The sequence below is a fragment of the Bombina bombina genome, chromosome 5, assembly GCF_027579735.1.
Source record: "Bombina bombina isolate aBomBom1 chromosome 5, aBomBom1.pri, whole genome shotgun sequence".
In the NCBI taxonomy this organism is placed as follows: domain Eukaryota; kingdom Metazoa; phylum Chordata; class Amphibia; order Anura; family Bombinatoridae; genus Bombina; species Bombina bombina.
The window spans coordinates 1,126,132,668-1,126,158,493 of NC_069503.1; the positions used below are offsets into that span (position 1 = coordinate 1,126,132,668).

The 25,826-nt window shown below is 38.5% G+C and overlaps 1 protein-coding gene across 1 annotated transcript in view; it reads right to left on the reverse strand.

Moving 5' to 3' along the window:
• The window catches only part of LOC128659641 (secreted Ly-6/uPAR-related protein 1), a 104,632-nt gene that overhangs the window by 1,855 nt on the left and 76,951 nt on the right, over positions 1-25,826 (reverse strand). Inside the window, exon 2 of the mRNA XM_053713217.1 lies at positions 9,254-9,373. Within this exon, the coding sequence (XP_053569192.1) occupies positions 9,254-9,373 (120 nt within the window). The remainder of the gene's footprint in view (positions 1-9,253; positions 9,374-25,826) is intronic.

Consider the following 25,826-nt stretch of genomic DNA (forward strand, 5'->3'; position numbering starts at 1 on the left):
TCAAGCGTGCAGCTGCCAAGATGCCACTTGCCACCAGTTTGGCCATATTTCAGAGCTGCAACATCACTGGAGTGCCCAAAAGCACAAGGTGTGCAATACTCAGAGACATGGCCAAGGTAAGAAAGGCTAAAAGACGACCACCACTGAACAAGACACACAAGCTGAAACGTCAAGACTGGGCCAAGAAATATCTCAAGACTGATTTTTCTAAGGTTTTATGGACTGATGAAATGAGAGTGAGTCTTGATGGGCCAGATGGATGGGCCCGTGGCTGGATTGGTAAAGGGCAGAGAGCTCCAGTCCGACTCAGACGCCAGCAAGGTGGAGGTGGAGTACTGGTTTGGGCTGGTATTATCAAAGATGAGCTTGTGGGGCCTTTTCGGGTTGAGGATGGAGTCAAGCTCAACTCCCAGTCCTACTGCCAGTTTCTGGAAGACACCTTCTTCAAGCAGTGGTACAGGAAGAAGTCTGCATCCTTCAAGAAAAACATGATTTTCATGCAGGACAATGCTCCATCACACGCGTCCAAGTACTCCACAGCGTGGCTGGCAAGAAAGGGTATAAAAGAAGAAAATCTAATGACATGGCCTCCTTGTTCACCTGATCTGAACCCCATTGAGAACCTGTGGTCCATCATCAAATGTGAGATTTACAAGGAGGGAAAACAGTACACCTCTCTGAACAGTGTCTGGGAGGCTGTGGTTGCTGCTGCACGCAATGTTGATGGTGAACAGATCAAAACACTGACAGAATCCATGGATGGCAGGCTTTTGAGTGTCCTTGCAAAGAAAGGTGGCTATATTGGTCACTGATTTGTTTTTGTTTTATTTTTGAATGTCAGAAATGTATATTTGTGAATGTTGAGATGTTATATTGGTTTCACTGGTAAAAATAAATAATTGAAATGGGTATATATTTGTTTTTTTGTTAAGTTGCCTAATAATTATGCACAGTAATAGTCACCTGCACACACAGATATCCCCCTAAAATAGCTATAACTAAAAACAAACTAAAAACTACTCCCAAAACTATTCAGCTTTGATATTAATGAGTTTTTTGGGGTTCATTGAGAACATGGTTGTTGTTCAATAATAAAATTAATCCTCAAAAATACAACTTGCGTAATAATTCTGCACTCCCTGTATTTAGTGGTCCTTTAATATGTACAATTTCTGTGGCATATAGTGTCTGTGTACTGCAATGCTTCAATGTGAAACATTGTAGTAGTTTAAAAAGTTTACTGAACCTTTAACTGATGTGAAGCAAAAGATTAGCAATGTCAGTTTTAACAGCATTTGAAGTGTAATTTTGGTAGTAAAATCTGCATTGTTTCGCAGTCTAAAAAAAACAAAAACAAAAAAACATCTTATGATCATGGTTTATACTCTACACTTCTATTGAAAATAAATTGTTTGATGGGAGATTAGGATTGTCAGGTATCCAGTATTCAAATGAACAGTTCATTATTTCACCAGGCTTTCCAGTTAAAGCTATACAAAGATGAAAGAGACTCAAATGCCAAGTTTTTTAGATGCCCAGTTTGCCCCAGTGTGCTATAAATGTAATTCAGAAATAGGTGACAAAGTTCAAATACTGCTTTTTTTTTTACTGGCAGCCAAGACAGGGGGTGGGATAAATCAAGTTTTATGTGTAGTGGTAGTTATGGGGGAGATAAAACTCACAGTAAATTATGTGTAGCTTATAGAGTTAAAATATCTGTTCTGTGTTTGTTTGTCATCCATAGAGTGTAAATACATGTTTGTTACTGGCAGTCAAAGGGATACAGAACTCTGGTGTGTGTTTTACTGGCAAATTAAGATATGAATTACTGGTGTCCAAGGGGATACAATCACTGCTTAGTTGGGAAAATATATATAATTAGTCAAGGGAGGGGCATAAGATAAACCTTTGTGAGGGGCCACTAAATGACCTCTGTCATGAGATGCAGGACACATGCAGGACACAGCAATGATGGTGCAACTCTATTTTATTACAGAGCATGGAAACATACATCTATTCAGGTTGATTGTACTAACTAACTGCGACACAGACAACCGGACCTAAGCTCTGCCTCCAAACTAGTGACATCACATCCTGCTCTCATCACATCTTCCCCTTTTTCAAAGGCGAAGCATACATTTGAATATAACAAGGTATACGAACAGAGTATACAACAACATTTTTTTTCGAACAATATATAAACAAATTGGTTCAGAAAATATAAACACATAAATTACATCCTGACTTGGACATCGGGGTAGACTACCCTAGTCCACAGTGACCATGTGATTATTCTGCCCATACTTCCGGTCACTGTTCTAGCTACAGTCAGTCCCTATATCGGGCCGGAAGTTTCACCACTCTTCCGCTTGATGTAACTTTGCATGAACTGTCCTCTGATACAGAAGATGGTGAATAAGAGTCAGCTGGAGGCAAAGATATATCCCCGCTGTGATCTTGCTGAGGGGAAGGCACCTCTCTTAGAACAGGGGATCCCACCGGCAGTGGTACTGAGGCATCCAGTTCCAGACTCTCAGGTACAGGCTGAAGATGTCTTCGGTTATGGCGTGTCACCGTCCCTCCATCAGTAAGGACTGTATAAGACCTTGGTTCTGGAGAGCGTCCAATTACCGTAGCAGGCGTCTTCCATTTCTTCTCATCATCCAGTTTAATTCTGACACTTTGTAATGCCTAAGTGGCCATCGTGAATCCTGTTTAACATCTCCTTCCTCATGCTGACAGTAATTACGATGCGGTCTTGGAACAGCACCAACCCCTCCAGCTCCGTGAGCTGCGACCTCTCTGGCTGGTAAGAACTTAAAGACATCCAGGCTGCCCGGCTCTCGGGCCAGCCTTCTTTTATGTACTTTATAACCTCTTGCAGATCTGTGTCCAAATATGTCTCTTTCTTTATCTCCTCCAGTTTCCTTGAAGAAATGGACTTAGAGGCCAGAACTGAATCAACATACACTTTCACATCTTATTCAGTGGAGGATTCTACAGCAGCAGCCAGCGCGAGCCTGGATAGTGTATCCACCACAAAAATTTGTGCTATTGAACAGATGAAAAATCCTTCTGATGCACCTGTTCAATAGCACAAATTTTCTCCGGGTCTGGCTTGATGCCATCCCCATTGATGATATGCCCAAAGTAACATAATTCAGTTTTCCTAAAATGGCATTTCTCTTTATTTAACTTCAGCCCAGACTCTTTGATAGCCTGCAGCACACAACTTAAACGCTGATCATGCTCCTCCGCTGTAGACCCATACACCAGAATGTCGTCCATGACGACTGCCGTGCCCACATGGTCACTTAGGAGAGAACTCATTTCCCTTTGTAAAATTTCTGGGGCAGAGGATATCCCGAAGGGGAGTCTGCAGAAGCAAAACCGGTGTAATAAAGGTAGTCAGTTTGCGGCACTTTGGATCCAGGGGGATCTGCCAAAAGCCACTAGAAGCGTCTAATGTAGAAAAGAACTTCGCCCCAGCCAACTTTGGAGCTATGTCTTCTAATGTCGGCAGCACAAATCTCTCTCTCTTCACTGCCTCATTCAACCTGTTCAGGTCCACACAGATGCGCACCTTTCCATTTTTCTTTGCAACCGAAACAATGGGGGCACACCAGTCAGTTGCTTCAACAACCTCTTCAATAACCCCCATAGACTTCATGCACATAAGCTCCTTCTCCACTTGAGGCATGAGCGGGAACGGAATTCTATGGGGAGTAGAAATACTGCGTCACTTTTAAGTGCTATACGAACTGGCTTGCAATTCAGTAAGCCCAATTCGCCAAACATATCTTCGGAGATCTCATTTACTCTGGCCACGAGGCCCAAATCACAGGCTGCTTTTCTGCTCAATAAATTGCTAACACACTGGCCTTGAATCACATGCACCCACATGGTGAATTTTCTTTGCTTGTACTCACAGCTGGCAAGAAATTTCCCGGCACAATCAATGCGGCCACTGGGACTATGGACATTTGTAGTAACCTTTGCCAGCTGGGGCTGTCGAGGCAGTTTCATAAATGCAGCAAAAGACATTACAGTAATATCTGCTCCTGTGTCAATCTTAAAATCAACTTTGTCTCCCATTACAGTAAAAGTAACCTTCCAATCTTCCTCTGAGCTTGGCCGTTCCACAACAGACCCCACAAAAGACACTTCCTGACCCTCTTGGTCACTGTCCACCTGCATCTCCTTAATGTATTCAGTTTTACACACCACTTCAAAATGGCCCATTCTGTTACATTTTCTGCATCTTTTATCTCTGGCCGGGCATATAACACTCTGATCATGGGCACGGTAGCACCCACTCACTTCTAGGTCTATCCATTATTTTAGATCTACCGCTCACACTGTGCCTTTCACTAGCAGTTTTCCTGGACTGTTGCACTTCATCCACAATACTCTCAGACGTCAGATCAGCACTTTGCTTTTTCACCAGTTCACTCTGGCGGGCCATCCTAATAGCCCCATCTAATGTTAAATCAGGCTCTAACTGCAGCTTCAGTGAGACTTCAGCATCTGCAATTCCAATAACTATTCTGTCTCTGATTTGCTCTTCTTTAGCAACACCAAACTCACAGAATTCAGCTAGTTCATACAGGCTGCGCACAAATGACTCCACAGATTCTCCCACACGCTGATTACGTTTGTGAAAACAAGCTCTCTCATGAATCACATTTCTTTTGGGCACAAAGTGGGCACTGAGTTTATCCATAACTATATCAAAGTTAAATTCTTCCCCTTCTTGGAAAGTAAAAGCATTGAACACAGGCTCCACATCTTTCCCCATAGAGGATAAAATAGAATTAACTTGTACTTCACCACTCTCCTTGTCCAGCTTGGAAGCAATCCTGAAGCGCGGAAACCGCTGACGCCATGTGGGCCAAGCTGCAGGCTGAGAGAAGTCAAAAGGCTCAGTTGGGGTAAACTTTGACATTGTCATCGATTAGGAACAGAAGCGAAGGCCAGAACTTCTGACACCATGTCATGAGATGCAGGACACATGCAAGACACAGCAATGATGGTACAACTCTATTTTATTACAGAGCATGGAAACATACATCTATTCAGGTTGATTGTAATAATAACTGCGACACAGACAACCGGACCTAAGCCCCGCCCCCAAACTAGTGACATCACATCCTGCTCTCATCACAACCTCCATCTACCACCTGTGCACAGTCACCGACATATCATCCATTTTTTTGTGAAAGAGAGGTGGAACAGTTTTCATCACATTCAATTTTTGTCGGAAGCTAACAGGGTGGATTTTATTTTATTTAAATCAAATAAAAATTACTATTCAGCAAACACAATTTAAATCAGGGTATAATACATAAAGTGTTCATTTTTAGAATTTTAACTTTTCAGGTTATTTTGCCAGTTATAATTAATGATTTACTTTTATGCCATTTAAAAAAACATAAGGCTAGATTACGAGTTTATTAACGCTGAAAAATTGGCCATTACGCTGGAATGGCCAGGAACGCATATTACGAGTGTCGACGGTATAGCTATACCGCAAGCATTTTAGCCTGTAACACAACGTCCATTCCACACTCAAAAAAAAAAAAAGACGTTTAAGTGTGGGATTTCCATAGCACCGTATTACAGGTTGTGCGGTCCGGCTAAAATGCTTGTGTTACAGTCTATACGGACACAATCCATACCGCCATCTGAGAGCAGTAGTTATGGATTTTGTGAAACAAAAATGTTTCACAAAGTTCAAAATGTTACAAAGTACACTAACACCCATAAACTACCTATTAACCCCTAAGCCGCCACCCTCCCGCATCGCAAACACTATGTTAAACGTATTAATCCCTAATCTGCCGCCCACCCACATTGCGACTATTAAATAAACCTATTTACCCCTAATCCACTGCCCCTGACATCGCCGACACCTAAGTAAACCTATTAACCCCTAAACCGCCGACATCCCACATCGCCAACACTATAATAAAGTATTAACCCCTAAACCTCCAGCCCCCACATTATATCTACTAAACTAAACCTATAAACCCATAAACCGCTGGCCCCCCACATCATAAAACAATAAACTAAACTATTAACACCTAAACCTAACACCCCCTAACTTTAAATTAAAATATAACTATCTTAAAATAAATAAAAAAACTTACCTGTGAAATAAAAAAAAATAAAAAAAAATAAGTTTAAACTATAAATTAACCTAACATAACTATTCTAATAAAATGAAAAAAAAACTACCAATTAAAAAATCTAAATTACAAATTTAAAAAACCTAACACTACGAAAAAATGTAAGAAATCTAAAATTACAAGAAATAATAAACACTAAATTACAAAAAAGAAAAAATTTATAATTACAAAAAATAATAAACGAAATGATCAAAAAATTAAAACAATTACACCTATTCTAATAGCCCTATAAAAATAAAAAATAAACACTAAAATAAAAACACTCCATAACCTACAATAAACTACCAATAGCCCTTAAAAGGCCATTTTGTAGGGCATTGCCCTAAGTTAAACAGCTCTTTTACCTTAAAAAAATTACTAAGTAAAAAAGTAAATAAACCCCCCAAAATAAAAAAAAACTAACTCTAAAAAATCCTAAACTACCCATTGCCCCTAAAAGGGTATTTGTATGGGCATTGCCCCTAAAAGGGCATTCAGCTCTTTTACAAGTGCCAATCCCTAATCTAAAAAAGCACAAAAAAATATATAAAAAAAATCCTTACACTAACCCCATAAAATCTACTCACGGTTCCTGAAGTCTGGACATCCATTTTCATCCAAGTGGTGAGAAGTCTTCATCCAGGCGTCGACAACTTTATTCATCTTGAGGACATCTACTATCTTCATTCCGGTGGCGCAGAGCTATCCTCAATGGCAAAGACATCCTGCGACATCAAATAAGCCAATAGGATTTAAGTAGCTTTCATCCTATTGGCCGATTTGAATTTGAAGAATCAAATCAGCCAATAGGAATGCAAGGTACACCATATTGAAATGGCTACCTTGCATTCAACTTCAGTGTACGGCGGTGACTGTATGAAAAGGACGCTCAGCGCAGGATGTCTTCCACTCCGCACTGCTGGGATGAAGATAGAAGATGTCCCCGAGATGGATGAAGGTGTCGCCATCTGGATGAAGACTTCTTGCCGACTGGATGAAGATGGATGTCCAGACTTCAGGAACCGTGAGTAGAATTTATGGGGTTAGTGTTAGGTTTTATTTGTTTTTTTTTTGGGGTGTTTTTTTTTTAGATTAGAGATGGGCCCTTGTAAAAGAGCTGAATGCCCTTTTAAAGGGCAATGCCCATACAAATGTCCCTTTAGGGCACTGGGTAATTTAGGATTTTTTAGACTTAGGGTTTTTTTTATTTTGGGGGTTGGTTGGTTGGGTGGGGTGGTTTACTTTTAGGGGGGGACTTAGTAATTTTGTATGCAAAAGAGCTGTTTAACTTAAGGCAATGCCCTACAAAAGGCCCTTTTAAGGGCTATTGGTAGTTTATTGCAGGTTAGGGGGTGTTTTTATTTTGAGGGTCTTTTTTATTTTTATAGGGCTATTAGATTAGGTGTTATTTTTTTATTTTTGATAATTTCGTTGTAATCTTAGAGTTTTCGTAATTTAGTGTTTATTATTTTTTGGAAATTTAGATTTGTTTAAATTTTTTCGTAGTGTTAGGTTTTTTTAAATTTGCAATTTAGATTTTTTAATTGGTAGTTTTTTTATTTAATTAGAATAGTTATGTTAAGTTAATTTACAGTTTAAATTTAGTTTTTTTTATTTCATAGGTAATTTTTTATTTCTTTTAATATAGTTATATTGCAATTTTAATTTAAAGTTAGGGGGGTGTTAGTTTTAGGGTTTAATAGGTTAGTGGAAGGGGACGGCAGTTAAGGGGTTAATAGGTTTAGTTTAGTAGTTACAATGTGTAGGGCTGGGGGTTTAAGGGTTAATACTTTATTGTAGTGTTTTGTTATGTTGGGGGCGGTGGTTTAGGGGTTAATAGGTTTATCAACGATGTCAGGGAGCTTCCGAATAGGGGTTAATAGTTAAATTTAGTGTCGGCGATGTCAGGGAATGGCGGATTAGGGTTTAATCACTTTATTTAGGTGTCTGCGATGTCGGGGGCGGTGGTTTAGGGGTATTTAGACTAGGGGTTTAGGTTAGGGTGTTAGGTTTAACTTTAAACACAATTTTCTTTTCAGACATCAATGGGGTTGCGTTAGGGCGATCTCCATTCCGCGGTCGTAGGTTAGATTTTTTTTATAACTCTCCCCATTAATGTCTAGGGGGGAAAGTGTGCATGAGCAGGTAAACAGAAGTAGAAAAATAAGCAATAAAAGTTAAATATAATTTAAGTGAAGCAATAACATTATAGGTTTTACTTTTATTTTTACTGCTTGCCCCTCACACTTAGATCCTTGTGCAGATCTATTTCACTTCAAACAATCTTCTATTCGTTGTATGAGACAGTAGTGCATTGCTGCTCCTTCTACAAAGGATGCCAAGAGAATTAACCAAATGTTATAAGATAAATAAATCTAAAAGTTGTTGCTTTATCTGAATAATAAAAGAACAATTTTGGGTTAATGCCCCTTAAGGTCTATTTCAGAGATCCTCAAACTTAGCCCTCCAGAGATTTTGGAGCTACACTTCCCATGATGCTCATCCTGCATATCAGCTGTCTGAGCATCATGGGAAATGTAGTTCCAAAACCTCTGGAGGGCCAAGTTTGAGGATGTCTGGTCTATTTCTTAACTTTGTATGTTTATATTAGAACATTTGTGCTGTGAAGAAGAGAAATTATTGCTGCAGACACAAATTCACAGTTTTGAGAACTACAAAACCAAGACTATGTGATAATATGTTCTAGATCAGGGGTCAGCAACCTTGGGCCCCCAGATGTTTTGTAACTACATTTCCCATGATGCTCAGACAGCCATTAGAGTGTCACAGCATCTTGGGAAATGTAGTTCCAAAACATCTGGGGGCCCAAGGTTGCTGACCCCTGTTCTAGATAGAAAAATAGCCAAAATATAATATAACAGAAACCTCAGGGAAAGCATAACATTGTGAATGGATTAATAGAATTAATTTACCAAAATGATTAAACTTTACAGCCATGAATATACAGCCTCATGCTACATGAAAAAATATCTGATTTAAATAAAAGAAATCAGATTTTTTTTTTCTTACAAAAAAAATAAATTGATTTCTTATCCACCCTGGAAGCTAATAAGTGAAAAACATACCAGATTCTGAACTGAACGATGTTGTTTTGCAGCCTTTGGTTTCTTGTGAACACACTTGGACATCTCTGCATTGTCTGTTTTCAGTTGGGCTTGTGCACACATAACACTGCAAGCAGAAAGCTTATGGGAAAGAGAAATTGCTTGTTAGATTTCATATAAAAAAATAATTAGAAAAACCTACAGTAAATGCAAAAATCTACAGCTGACTGATTCTGATTTTTTGAAATTACAACTGATGTACTGTTTCTGGGTTCATAACATATAACCGAAGATACCATTGGAAATATCATTGAAAGACTTATATTGAGAGACTTATATTGAGAGACTTATATTGAGAGAAACTTATATTGAGATAGACTTATATTGAGAGACTTATATTGAGAGACTTATATTAAGAGACTTATATTGAGAGACTTATATTGAGAGAGTTATATTGAGAGGCTTATATTGAAAGACTTATATTGAGAGACTTATATTGAGAGACATATATTGAGAGACTTATATTGAGAGAGTTATATTGAGAGACTTATATTGAAAGACTTATATTGAGAGACATATATTGAGAGACATATATTGAGAGACTTATATTGAGAGACTTATATTGAGAGACTTATATTGAGAGACATATATTGAGAGACTTATATTGAGAGACTTATATTGAAAGACTTATATTGAGAGACTTATATTGAGAGACTTAGATTGAGAGACTTATATTAAAAGACTTATATTGAGAGAGTTATATTGAGAGACTTATATTGAAAGACTTATATTGAGAGACATATATTGAGACTTATATTGAGAGACTTATATTGAGAGACTTATATTGAGAGACTTATATTGAGAGACATATATTGAGAGACTTATATTGAGAGACTTATATTGAGAGACTTACATTGAGAGACTTATATTGAGAGACTTATATTGAGAGACTTATATTGAGAGACTTATATTGAAAGATATATTATAAGACTTATATTGAGAGACTTATATTGAGAGAATTATATTAAAAGACTTATATTGAGAGACTTATATTGAGAGACTTATATTGAGAGACTTATATTAAAAGACTTATATTGAGAGACTTATATTGAGAGACTTATATTGAAAGACTTATATTGAAAGACTTATATTGAGAGACTTATATTAAAAGACTTATATTGAGAGACTTATATTGAAAGACTTATATTGAGAGTGTATATGCTTCATTTTTTGATAATTGGATTTGTGGATTTGTGAATTTGATCTGCCAGCTTGCATATTATATGCTTTTTAATACTCACTCAATACTTATTATCCATCATTACTCTTATATAGAGGGTGTAATAAAATGTAATACAATACTATACACTATTTACAGATATATTACAGATATATTTGGTATATGGGAATCAGTATTTGATTGATAAGAAGTCTGTAGACTTAGCGCTGAAGTGGTCTTGTTTGTCTACAGCTAACTATACTGCATGGAAAATAACTATAACAACTATTGATATATTTTTAAATGATGGATAGAATATAAACAAAATACAAATGAGTAAGCTATTTTAGAAAATCAATTACAAAGTAGTTAAAGAAATATAAAAAAGTATCACAAAGGTCAGATTTACAGTCAAGGTGCTTGTAGGCACCAAAATCTAATGCACCCCCGCCCCCGTGCTCAAGGTTGACTGCTGTGCCATTGACCTTAACTAAGATGGCTGCCGGCAGTGAAATAAAAGAACTGCGCAGGTGCGAATATCTTAGTTAAGGCCGTCGGCTGATCGGTATTTATAATAGGCAAAAACAGGTGCCACTCTGCCTTATTATAAATCCTGCCCTCGGTATTACATTTGTGTGGTTTTTTTATTTGAATTTCTTGTATGTTATAATAAAAGAAAAAGTGTTTTTTTTTTATAAAAAACAGATAAAAACCCCTCTAAAAATAGCTCAGCTTCCCTGTGTAAAGAGGTGAATCCCTAAACCTCTTATAAATAAAACTTAAACAATAATACAAGGAGCACCTTTAAAAGTCGGCTATTGCAAATAAGTGGATAGTAGTAATAAAATGTTAACCTTGTACGATGTGTGTTTTACACAGTTACAATATTTATTCCTAAAATTCAAAAGAGCAGATAAATAGTGTTTTATTATGTCTTTTACTTTAAAAAAGGTTAAATGAACAGTAGTCCAACATTTTCTTTCATATAGAAAAAGCAATTTTAAGCACGTTTTCAATTCACTACTATTATTAAAATGTGCACAGTCTTTTTATATGAACACTTTCTGTGGCACAAGTGCCTACTGAGCATGTGCAAGAATTCCCATTATATACATACATATATATATTTTATGATTGGGTGATGGCTGTCACATGATGCAGGGGACAGAAAATGGAACTAACTGAAGTTTGTCATAAAAAAAAACTACTACTCATTGAAATTCAGACAAAAGTGATTTTGCATCGTCTTTTTATTTTGCATCTGTTGAATATTCAATTATACCTTATTTAATGGTCATTTAAACACAATTAAAGTTCCATTACTTCGATTACTTCAACACAGCAATTGGGTCAATGCTTGGAGCATACACATGTATGCCAGCAACCATATCCTCATCTGGAGTGACACAGGAGCACAACGTTGACTGTATATTTAACTCATTTAGGGCCAGATAACCAGTGGAGTGCTAACAGTGACGCACAAAGAAAAGGGAGTTTATGGCGCGTGTTTGTGCGTGTCAGGTTTATCGCTCATATTAAGTTGAAAATAAACACGATCGCTTGAGCACAATTGAAGTTAACACATATCGGGACATTGCAACCTCAGAGCTCTGTTTTAAAAAACAAAAAAGTGTCACAAAACACATAAAAAAATAAGTTGAAAAGTAGTTTCAACATCTAATAAAAATTATTCAAGAGAAATTTTGCACAAAAAAGTGCTTTAACATAGAGATACATACAGTGGAGGCTCCTCTATAGGAGCACTTGAGCACGTGAACCCCCTGGGCCTGACCCCTGATGCCCCCTGACCCCTGATGAGCAAAAAAAAAGTGAGAAATAAAATAAATAAATAAATATTTAAAAATTTTTGCTGATTAAATTAAAAAATACTCCTGAAATACTCCAGGCTCCACAGTAAAAACATTAAAATTGCCTTATTTAGGCTGAAAGTGGAATGGGCATTTGCCTAATACTTCTATCTATCGCACATGATGTGCAGTGCGATAGCTAGAAGTATAGGCAAAAGCTCTTCCCACTTTAAAGCTGCATTGACAGCAGCGCCACCTACAGGCCAGCCCATAGGTCTCATAACCGCACAGCTCTTAGTGTGCAAGAGCCAGCTGTCACGTGACACTAGCACACTAAGAGCTGTGTGTGTGGAGGCAGTAGCGTCACTAGGGGTGTGTGGCCTGCACCGGGTGACACTGGTGGGTTTTCCCATTTGAAAAGCAAGTAAACATTCACTGCGCGCAGGCTTTTGCACTTGCAGAGAGGAGTGGATGGAGCTGGAGCAGCTACTCGATACCGCTGCTGTGTTGAGGCACCATGTGAGAGGTATGCAGTGGCAGGCTGTTAGACCGGTAAGAAATAAGCAATGCTATGGCTCCTATGTTTAGGGATCCCAGACCCCCACAAATTAAAATATATGTCCTGGTTATATTTGATACAACACCTGACTGTTAGCACAGCACTTGCACATTTAATCAGGACATATAATTTTAATGTGTGTGGGTCTGGGATGAAGGATGAGCAGCGTTACGCTCTTTGCTTAAATGCTTTACATTTGTATGTGCCCCCCCCCCCTTTACTTCTGAAGGATGGAATTCAGACTGAGGCATGGGGGTTGCAGCACATCTAGCTGCTGATGTTTACATTATAACTTATAGTGTAAACATCGGCAGCTAGATGTGTGCATCTATAACTCTCAAATGTTTTCTTGTGTGTTTAACATATCAGGCTTGCAGCTTTAAACATTTACAAAGGGGCTTATCAAATAGAGCAGCAATGTATATGAGCTAACTGAACTAGGGACGCTGCATGTGTTGGATCCTTCCTGTTAGTCACTTCTTGATTGAGCAAGAGCAATTAATTAAACTGCCTAACAAGGAATGCAGACTAACAGTTCAGAGAGTAGCGCTTTTCAGAGACACAGACGAGTCATTAACTTGCAGGTTTATCTGCAGCCTCTCCTGAAAATCCAAAATACACAAGACAGAGCTAATCATAAATCACCTGAGCTATGCAGGCTGTGAAAGGGGAAAAGTGCTCCTTACTGGTAACACTGAAAGTGGCATGGACTGTTTAATTTAACTCTTAAGCTGCTGTACATGTAGTATAAAAAAAAATTAGGCACAATTTACCCTTCCCTCTGCAGTTTCACACACTTAAACAGATTCTTGCAAAAAGTCTAATTGGATCTATAATTATTAAAATTGTGCATCTATATTTTCACTAATTGGCTACTAAAATTAATTTTGTTAAAAAAATAAATAAAAAAAAATCAAAACTTGAAAAGAATATACAGTCTGTAAAATATATATATAAGTGCATTTCTAAAATATTAAAATGTGGATGTTAAGGTTTTGAATTAATTTTATCTGCCTTTAAGTTATTTATAATTTCTTCTATGTTCCATCTATCAACATTTTGCTTGTGCATGCATACACCAATGAAATCCAGTGCCTATTTCATTTTATTTGGTTATTGCTGCTATAGAGAGTATAGCTAGATGTTACAATAATTGACAGCCAGTTGCTTATAAATTTCTTAACATCAGCCTTAAACTACTAAGCCTGCATTGCTATCTTTTTTTGTTGTTGTAATTTAGGGTCAAGTGTCTGAGTATATATACCAAACACAATTTATTTTGTGTGATCATGCTATCTTAGAATGTAATTGCCCTGATATATATATATTTGTGTGTGTGTGTATATATGTCTAAATGTGTGTGTATATATGTCTCTGTGTGTGTGTGTGTATGTATGTATATGTGTGTGTGTATATATCTATATCTATATCTATATATATATATATATATATATATATATATATACTGTGTATGTATATATATATATATATATATACACACATTAAAATGGGCGGAGCCATCTGAGGGGGCAGGGCTAGTGCTCCCCACCTTCAAAAGTCACCAGCCGCCACTGGATACATACAAATACATGTCTACAGTATATATATATATATATATATATATATATATATGTATATATATATATATATATATATATATATATATATATATATATATATATATATATATATATATATATATATATATATATCACACAGAGAAAGTCCAGCACTCACTTATAAGCTCTCAGCTAAGATTAAAAGCAAAAATGGAAGAGTTAGTTACCGCATCTGGCCAAATGTGATAATCCCAGGTACCACGTCAATGTATCTTCCAAAACCTGAGTCCCTAAACAGCCACATAATGCAAGCTCTCAATCCAACAAACAGGGAACAAGTGAAGGGTGCACAGGCTTATGTAATCACCCTAGACATATACAAAACACGGAAGGGGACTGCACTCTCAAACCAGAATGGGTACACATCCCATGACCCTGCAACATGCACAGCCCTGGGTGCACAATAGCACTCTCAGGAAGCTGCACTGTCCCCAGAGTCACAGGCAGTTAACCCTAGACAGGTCTGGGTGCAAGGCCCATAGGGAAAATGACAAAACAAATTAATACAGCACACAGAGAATGTCCAGCACTAACTTACAAGCTCTCAGCTAAGATTAAAAGAAAAAATGGGGGGAGGAGCTAACTCCTGTAATGGCAGGACGCATCTTGATGGAGCTCCGGAGCTAAGCTATGAATTATCAACTATCACCCAACTCTCTATGCCTCATAAGGGGCGACAATTGCTTTTTAGCATATAGATGAACTATCTGAAGCTCTGGGGACTTCAAAGCCTACAAATCGGCTTCCATGCTTAATCTACATCAAACAGCACAACCACGTGGCGGACTCCTATACTAACGCAACAGGCTGGTAATCTATGACTCCTACCTCCTATTAGGATGGAGGTGGCTATATCTCTATTGAAAGATCTCTGCTCATGCCTAGACCTACATCATGCAAGCTGCATCGCTATACTGAGATCCCCCACTGACGCTCCCCATGCTATCGATGACTGTGACAATCTGTTTACCGGGTGCGATGCTGCAGGGCCCCAGCACTCGCCCTGGTTGAAGTCAAGCACAATGCAGTTAAGCAACACGCAGATAGGTGAGGGGGAGAATACATCCAAAGAGCAAAGAGCGGCAGAAACGGAAGCTTGGCAATCCACACCTCGCACAGATTCTTCTATTCTTATGAGGAGGACCCAGGTTGTATTAGACACTCAACCGTCTGGCATCTTACATCGAAAGTCTCAGCGTTCTTCTAAAGTGATCTTTTTACGTGAGCCCGATGTACAGCTATATCAAGATGACGGACACAGGGCGCAAAGGTCCTATATGCATTTTGGCTGTTCTCGATGGAACTTTGTTGACACACTAACCCAAGACCTTCTGCATTCTCCTCTGACTCTAAGATCTGGAGCAGGGTTACTATCTAGCGAACGCTGAGCAGTGCCCGGATTGCCTCTACACAATCTACAGCAGGCCACTGTCCTATCCTCAACATTGAGACCTTATTCAGACTGGGTTTACATTTTGAGATCCCTGGCCATTGGTTACTAGATGGCTAATACCTCGGATGACGGCCTTTGGGCCTGAAGTATGTCAACTTATAGCTCTGGACCTTACTATACTCCCCTTATGATGTTGGTTGCACGACAGTAGTTTCGCTGGTTGGTTTTTTCAAGTTAATCCCTCCTAGTCATGCAAATAGATCCATAGAGCCTGGGCTTTCCATATGTCTTTAACAGTCATGCATTTACACCTATATGGTCCTCTACTTACAGACCATAGAGAACCTTCAGCCATACAAGAGAATGTGTGTGTATCTACATCTTTGCAAGTTCTTAACTGTCTTTTGTATATATTTATAGATTTTATAGGTATGCCACTTAAACTCCTTATAGTTTATACTTATAATTATTCAACTTAGTCATTATCTGGGGGTCTGTGAAAAAACTCATATAATATTAGAATATTATTTGGCTATCTTTATGCTGACTGGTCCGTCTTATTTATATGCTATTATTCATTGTGTGTGTAATGTCGGGCTCTGAGCTCCAGATATCTCATACGGGTGTAGAACTGTCAGCTGGTTATACTGTCCCATTCCTCAGGGTACATCTTGCTATACAGCTCACCTTTATCTTATTCTAGCTATTAAGACCTCACTAGAATTTCTCATGAGGCTACTAAGCGCAACAGGGTGGGAATCATACCTAAGCCCTACTTTCAAATAGATCCATAGAACCCAGATTTTACATGTGCTCATAAAACTGCCCTAAAGTCCCGCATTCGCACCAGTATAGCCCTCTTTACTTCTAAGCCTGAGATCAGATTCAGCCATACAAGAGAATTTGTATACATATGCTTCTTTCCAGACCCTTGGTTATTGGCTATTGTATGTATATATTTACAGATTCTATAGATATACCACTTAAACTCCTCATAGTTTATGCTTGTAATTATTCAACTTAGTCACTCTCTAAGGGTTCATGAATGTGCATGTATTTCATTAGAATACTATGTGGCTACCTTTTTCAAGATGGGGAAAAAAAAGATAATAGGAGTAAATTAGAAAGTTGCTTAAAATGGCATGCTCTATCTGAAATATTAAAGAAAAAGTTTGGGTTTTGAGTCTCTTTCATTTTTAGGCTTTATGTATAAATTGTAAATTAATGCATAGCTTTCTTACTGGCTCTATCGGAAACCTGTTCTTTAAATTAACCCCGCCCTTTCTGTAAAAAAAAATTTTTACAAATTGCACCAGAACACTCACCATACCCTGATCGCAACCTCTTGTTCTAATTCTGTATACTTGAAAATTTCTTTTAAATCAGACAGCACTTAATATGTTCATCAGATAAATGCAAGTGATTTAATAGGATGATACACTTATAAAACATTCATATTTAAACTTCTTCTGCGAATAGATCACAAAACAAAGGCGCCTCGTAGTGTGATATAGTAGGTACAAGGTGGTACATTTAATAAATGAGGGATACTCACAAATGGAACAGCACCCAATTGTGCTAAATCAGGCAGAATGGGAACTTGCAGTGTCCCCGCTCACTGGCCCAGCATGAGTACCAGTATCCCAGGTGTCCTCAGTGGAAAATAAGCTCAGACTCTCATATAATTCTATACAAAATATGCTAGATGTAACAACAATATTTGTACAGAAATGACAAGAGTAATACTCCCCTCTGTGTGGACCGTTGCCTTCTATCAGTCTCTCCTTATGGACTGTTATAGAATAGGGGATAGTAGGTGTAGAGGCGCAGGTCTATGCTTTTCTGATGCTCCTATTAAAGCTGAGGAATAAAGAACTTAGCTTTTTATTTGCGTAGATCAACACCAAATAATTAGTGCAGTATACTTACTCTGAAAAATTCAGATTCCAACTTCTTCATTTAAGTAAAACATATAAATAGTATGTTGAGGAATTTCTGTCTAATCCCTCCTGGTGTAGGTACAACTGCAAATGATAGAATTTACACTGAAATGTGTTGTATTTGACAGTGTGTATGATGTGCAGTATACTCACTCCAAAATAATCGGAATCCAGCTCCTCTCAGGGTACTTATAGTAGCAATGTGAAAATTCCAAAAGGCAGCAAACAAATATTTGTTGCACAAACAAACATTTATTACAATATGTCACTATGAACAGATAAAAAAGCTCTCATAAAATGGCTCTACCCGTTTCAACGATAAACTCGTCTTTCTCAAGAGCAGTAAAAGAGTTTGCTTTATTAGCTAGATCTATGTGAGCCGCATTGTGTGATATTTTGCGGTATAAGTTCCCAATCATAATTATATTCTCACAGACATTCAAGCCTAATGTGGGAAACGGAACTAACTTCCGTGTCCGTCATATTATTCATCATTTGACTCATGGCTATCCTATCCTATTGCAGTCATCGATATCTGATTGCTTCACTCCAGCACTTGGGAAATCTAAATGTTGCCACCCCATATATGGAGACCCTACGTACGGTCATAACATGTTGTTATGCTATGACCGTTGAATTTATGACATTCACACTGTTATGGGTGAATAACATAAATCCTACGTTATACTTATACTACGGTAAAACAAGAGCAGGTAAGTAAGTATATTACATAATCAGAACTACAGTCTAACTACAGTTCCGTATTATGTAATATACCTACTTACCTGCTCTTGTGGGATTCAATATTTAGGTAGGACTATTAGGAAAATTAGAAAGAGATGGAGGGAACACCATAGAAATGTTAAGAAGGGCAGCCCAAAAAACAGTGTTTCGAGACATCATGTTCAATGCCATCAAGGCTCTAAGTGCCAGTTTCATATTACCCCCCCTGGAAAAAATCCCTCACAGACAAGGTACCAATAGGTTCAAAAGATTGTGCCAGAGGGAAACCTATTGGATCTACAAATTTTACACCTTGTTTCCAGCAGGGTTAAACGAAAACATAGATATGGCTGCATTTTGAGATAGTGGTCTAGTTATGTTTCCTTCCCTATAATGTACATCTTGTTATGTGTATCATCATGTCACCTCCCTATAGTACATGCATCACTATAGTCTAGGCACACTATAATGGTATACATATATATGGGTATATATATTTATTATTTCCCAAATAGAAATAGTTTAAACCATAGGTCCCACTATATGTTTGCGCATTTATTACAGTTATATAGACCCTAGGGGTTATATATCATAGTTATTATGTTATCTGATATTCTCACATCACCATATTAGGTTACTCACTATTACATTCACCACACTATTCCCCAGTGATACTCAAATACACATAGGTTTATATGCAATATTTTATTTATATCCCTTCACCTTTGCCCCCACCCCCAAACACGTAGCTTACTGAGAATTAGATTTATTGTTCAGGGGAGAGATTTTTTTTTATAGATTTCATTATGGAGAGACCTTATTATGGACCTCATATATCCATCCTTGATAAGGGTATTTTTTATTATTTTATTATATTTCTTCATATGTTTTTATACACTAGACACAAACTCGACTGATACCCTATTAAATGTTCTCATATATCATATATTTTTATATCTATTAATTTTTAATATCTCACCACCATTCACTAACATTAGTAATTTTTCACATATTCACATATTATGGCTACACATAGTTAGACAAGCCTATGATGTATTAAACAATATATATCCAAAAGCACCGTCATGTCACTTGGTAACACATAACCATAAATTTATTAGAATAACATTAATAGCTCATTCTTACATCGACAACTAATTTGGGGACTCATTAATTTAATATATGCCTATCATGGTACCGTAGTATAAGTATATAAGTGTGAATGTCATAATTTCAACGGTCATAGCATAACAACATGATATGAACATACGTAGGCTCTCCATATGTGGGGTGGCAACATTTAGATTTCCTAAGTGCTGAAGTGAAGCAATCAGATATCGATAAATGCAATAGGATAGGATAGCCATGAGTCAAATGACGAATAATATGATGTACACAGAAGTTAGTTCCGTGTCCCACATTAGGCTTGAATGTCTGTGAGCACATAATTACAATTGGGAACTTATACCGCAAAATATCAAACATTGCTGCTCACATCTATCTAGCTAATAGAGCATCCTAGAATCCTACCATTTGGATCTCCATATTATAAGGTAATACACAATTTGGGCCAGATTTATCAAGATAGTAAAGCACTGATTTTACACAGCATTTTACTTAACAAATTATATTCTCTTAATCTCTTATGGGAGTTATATTGGCATTTTATAGCTGGGAGTATGGTTCTGACACGGACCGATCTAATACTGTATGACAGATATTGCTAGTATTTGTATTTTTAATAATAAAAATAGGGATGGTTGCACTGGTGGGAGTCAATATAAATAAGACTAAGACAAAACTCCCCCTCACGCATCTATATCCTCCAACTAAAAGAAGAAATCAAAATACCCATTAGAAGAGGACTGGTTATATATTTTAAAGCTTATAGGGGACATTTATAATAAAATAATTGATAGGTGAAAACTTTGGTGACATGATATTCACATCAAGATATGTGGGATTGTCAATAAATGTTATAATGATATCAGTGACGTGCGGTCAGGTCAGAGGCTGGTGAGGCAGAGAAACACATATATGAACCTGACAAAGGCAGCTTAAATTTACGATTAAATAGGCAGGTTGAAGGTCTAATTTACTGCTATTATTAAATTTGCTTCATTATCTTGGTATCCTTTGTAGAAGTATATGCAGCAATGCACTACTGGGTGCTAACTGAACACATTAAATGAGCCAATGACAAGAGGCATATATGTGCAGCCAACAATCACCAGATGCTACCAGTAGTGTATTTCTGCTCCTTAGTCTACCTAGGTATAATTTTCAAATGATACCAAAAAAAGAAAGCAAAATAGATAACAGAAGTAAAATGTAAAGTTGAAAAAAAATTGTGTTTAATGCTCCTTTAACGTTGTAAAATGAATTAACATTCATCTACTAAAATACAACTTAAAGGGACAGGAAACCCCAATTTTTTCTTTCATGGTTTGGATAGAACTTACAATTTTTAACAACTTTCCAGCATTGCACTACTGGCAGCTGGCTGAACACATCTAGTTAGCCAATCACAAGGGATAAATGTGTGCAGGCATCAATCAGCAGCTAGCAACTAGTGTAGGATATGTGTGTATTAGTTTTCAATAAGGGATACTAAGAGAACAAAGCACATTTGAAAATATAAGTAAATTTAAAAGTGTCTTAAAATTAAATGCTCTATCTCAGACATTCAAGGTTTTTTTTTTTTTACTTTCTTATTCCTTTAAGTAACACATTCCAATTTGTTTATTCTCTATTAGTTTTTATCCTTCCTTACAAAGCATCTGCAATTGAATTTCTTAAAGGGACATGAAACCCTACATGTTTATTTCATGATTTAGGTAGGACATACAATTGTTTGAAACTACTTTCCAGTTTACTTCATTTATCTAATCTCCTTCATTCTCTTTGTATCATTTGTTGAAGGAGCAGCAATGCACTACAGGTTTCTAACTGTACACATGGGTGAGCCAATGACAATCGGTATAAATATGCAGCCAACAATCGGAAGCTAGAACCTAGGTTATTTGCTGCTTCTGAGCTTTCCTAGATGAACATTTTAGCAAAGGATAACAAGACAAGGAAGCAAATTAAATAATAGAAATAAATTGTAAATTTTCTAATTAATTGTATACCTGATCTGAATCATGAAAGTAAAATACACACATACACTGAAACCTCTAGGACTGAGGATACACACATACACTGACACCTCTAGGATTGAGGATACACACATACACTGACACCTCTAGGGCTGAGGATACACACATACACTGACACCTCTAGGAATGAGGATACACACATACACTGACACCTCTAGGACTGAGGATACACACATACACTGACACCTCTAGGACTGAGGATACACACATACACTGACACCTCTAGGACTGAGGATACACACATACACTGACACCTCTAGGACTGAGGATACACAAACTGACACCTCTAGGACTGAGGATACACACATACGCTGACACCTCTAGGATTGAGGATACACACATACACTGACACCTCTAGGAATGAGGATACACACATACACTGACATCTCTAGGACTGAGGATACACACATACACTGACACCTCTAGGACTGAGGATACACACATACACTGACATCTCTAGGACTGAGGATACACACATACACTGACATCTCTAGGACTGAGGATACACACATACACTGACACTTCTAGGACTGAGGATACACACATACACTGACACCTCTAGGACTGAGGATACACACATACACTGACACCTCTAGGACTGAGGATACACACATACACTGAGACCTCTAGGACTGAGGATACACAGATACACTGACACCTCTAGGAATGAGGATACACACATACACTGATATCTCTAGGACTGAGGATACACACATACACTGACACCTCTAGGAATGAGGATACACAAATACACTGACACCTCTAGGAATGAGGATACACACATACACTGACATCTCTAGGACTGAGGATACACACATACACTGACACCTCTAGGACTAAGGATACACACATACACTGACACCTCTAGGAATGAGGATACACACATACACTGACACCTCTAGGAATGAGGATACACACATACACTGACACCTCTAGAAATGAGGATACACAAATACACTGACATCTCTAGGACTGAGGAGGCACACATACACTGACACCTCTAGGAATGAGGATACACACATACACTGACACCTCTAGGACTAAGGATACACAAACTGACACCTCTAGGACTGAGGATACACACATACACTGACACCTCTAGGACTGAGGATACACACATACACTGACACCTCTAGGACTGAGGATACACACATACACTGACATCTCTAGGACTGAGGATACACACATACACTGACACCTCTAGGAATGAGGATACACACATACACTGACACCTCTAGGACTGAGGATACACACCTACACTGACACCTCTAGGACTGAGGATACACACATACACTGACATCTCTAGGAATAAGGATACACACATACACTGACACCTCTAGGAATGAGGATACACACATACACCTCTTGGACTGAGGATACACACATACACTGACACCTCTAGGAATGAGGATACACACAGACACTGACATCTCTAGGACTGAGGATAGACACATACACTGACACCTCTAGGAATGAGGATACACACATACACTGACACCTTTAGGAATGAGGATACACACATACACTGACACCTCTAGGACTGAGGATACACACATACACTGACACTTCTAGGACTGAGGATACACACATACACTGACACCTCTAGGACTGAGGATACAAGTAAACTGACACCTCTAGGACTGAGGATACACATACACTAACACCTCTAGGACTGAGGATACACACATACACTGACACCTCTAAGACTGAGGATACACACATACACTGGCACCTCTAGGGCTGAGGAGGATACACACATACACTGACACCTCTAGGACTGAGGATACACACATACACTAACACCTCTAGGACTGAGGACACACACATACACTAACACCTCTAGGACTGAGGATACACACATACACTGACACCTCTAGCACTAAGGATACACACATACACTGACACCTCTAGGACTGAGGATACGCACATACACTGACACCTCTAGGACTGAGGATACACACATACCCTGACACCTCTAGGAATGAGGATACACACATACACTGACACCTCTAGGACTGAGGATACACACATACACTGACACCTCTAGGACTGAGGATACACACATACGCTGACACCTCTAGGACTAAGGATACACACATACACTGACACCTCTAGGACTGAGGATACACACATACACTAACACCTCTAGGACTAAGGATACACACATACACTGAAACCTCTAGGAATGAGGATACACACATACACTGACACCTCTAGGACTGAGGATACACACATACACTGACACCTCTAGGACTAACGATACACACATACACTGACACCTCTAGGACTGAGGATACACACATATGCTGACACCTCTAGGACTAAGGATACACAAATACACTAACACCTCTAGGACTAAGGATACACACATACACTGACACCTCTAGGACTGAGGATACACACATACACACATACACTGACACCTCTAGGACTGAGGATACACACATACACTAACACCTCTAGGACTAAGGATACACACATACACTAACACCTCTAGGACTAAGGATACACACATACACTGACACCTCTAGGACTGAGGATACACAAACTGACACCTCTAGGACTGATGATACACACATACACTGACACCTCTAGGACTAAGGATACACACATACGCTGACACCTCTAGGACTAAGGATACATACATACACTGACACCTCTAGGACTAAGGATACACACATACACTAACACCTCTAGGACTAAGGATACACAGACTGAAACCTCTAGGACTAAGGATACACACATACACTGACACCTCTAGGACTGAGGATACACACATACACTAACACCTCTAGGACTAAGGATACACAGACTGACACCTCTAGGACTGAGGATACACACATATGCTGACACCTCTAGGACTGAGGATATACACATACACTGAAACCTCTAGGACTGAGGATACACACACACACTGACACCTCTAGGACTGAGGATACACAGACTGACAACTCTAGGAATGAGGATACACACCTACACTGACACCTCTAGGAATGAGGATACACACATACACTGACACCTCTAGGAATGAGGATACACACATACACTGACACCTCTAGAAATGAGGATACACACATACACTGACATCTCTAGGACTGAGGATGCACACATACACTGACACCTCTAGGAATGAGGATACACACATACACTGACACCTCTAGGACTAAGGATACACAAACTGACACCTCTAGGACTGAGGATACACACATACACTGACACCTCTAGGACTGAGGATACACACATACACTGACACCTCTAGGACTGAGGATACACACATACACTGACATCTCTAGGACTGAGTATACACACATGCACTGACACCTCTAGGAATGAGGATACACACATACACTGACACCTCTAGGACTGAGGATACACACCTACACTGACACCTCTAGGACTGAGGATACACACATACACTGACATCTCTAGGAATGAGGATACACACATACACTGACACCTCTAGGACTGAGGATACAAACATACACTGACACTTCTAGGACTGAGGATACACACAAACACTGACACCTCTAGGACTGATGATACACGTAAACTGACACCTCTAGGACTGAGGATACACATACACTAACACCTCTAGGACTAAGGATACACACATACACTGACACCTCTAGGACTGAGGATACACACATACACTGGCACCTCTAGGGCTGAGGAGGATACACACATACACTGACACCTCTAGGACTGAGGATACACACATACACTGACACCTCTAGGACTGAGGATACACACATACACTAACACCTCTAGGACTGAGGACACACACATACACTAACACCTCTAGGACTGATGATACACACATACACTGACACCTCTAGGACTAAGGATACACACATACACTGACACCTCTAGGACTGAGGATACACACATACACTGACACCTCTAGGACTGAGGATACACACATACACTGACACCTCTAGGAATGAGGATACACACATACACTGACACCTCTAGGACTGAGGATACACACATACACTGACACCTCTAGGACTGAGGATACACACATACGCTGACACCTCTAGGATTAAGGATACACACATACACTGACACCTCTAGGACTGAGGATACACACATACACTAACACCTCTAGGACTTAGGATACACACATACACTGACACCTCTAGGAATGAGGATACACACATACACTGACACCTCTA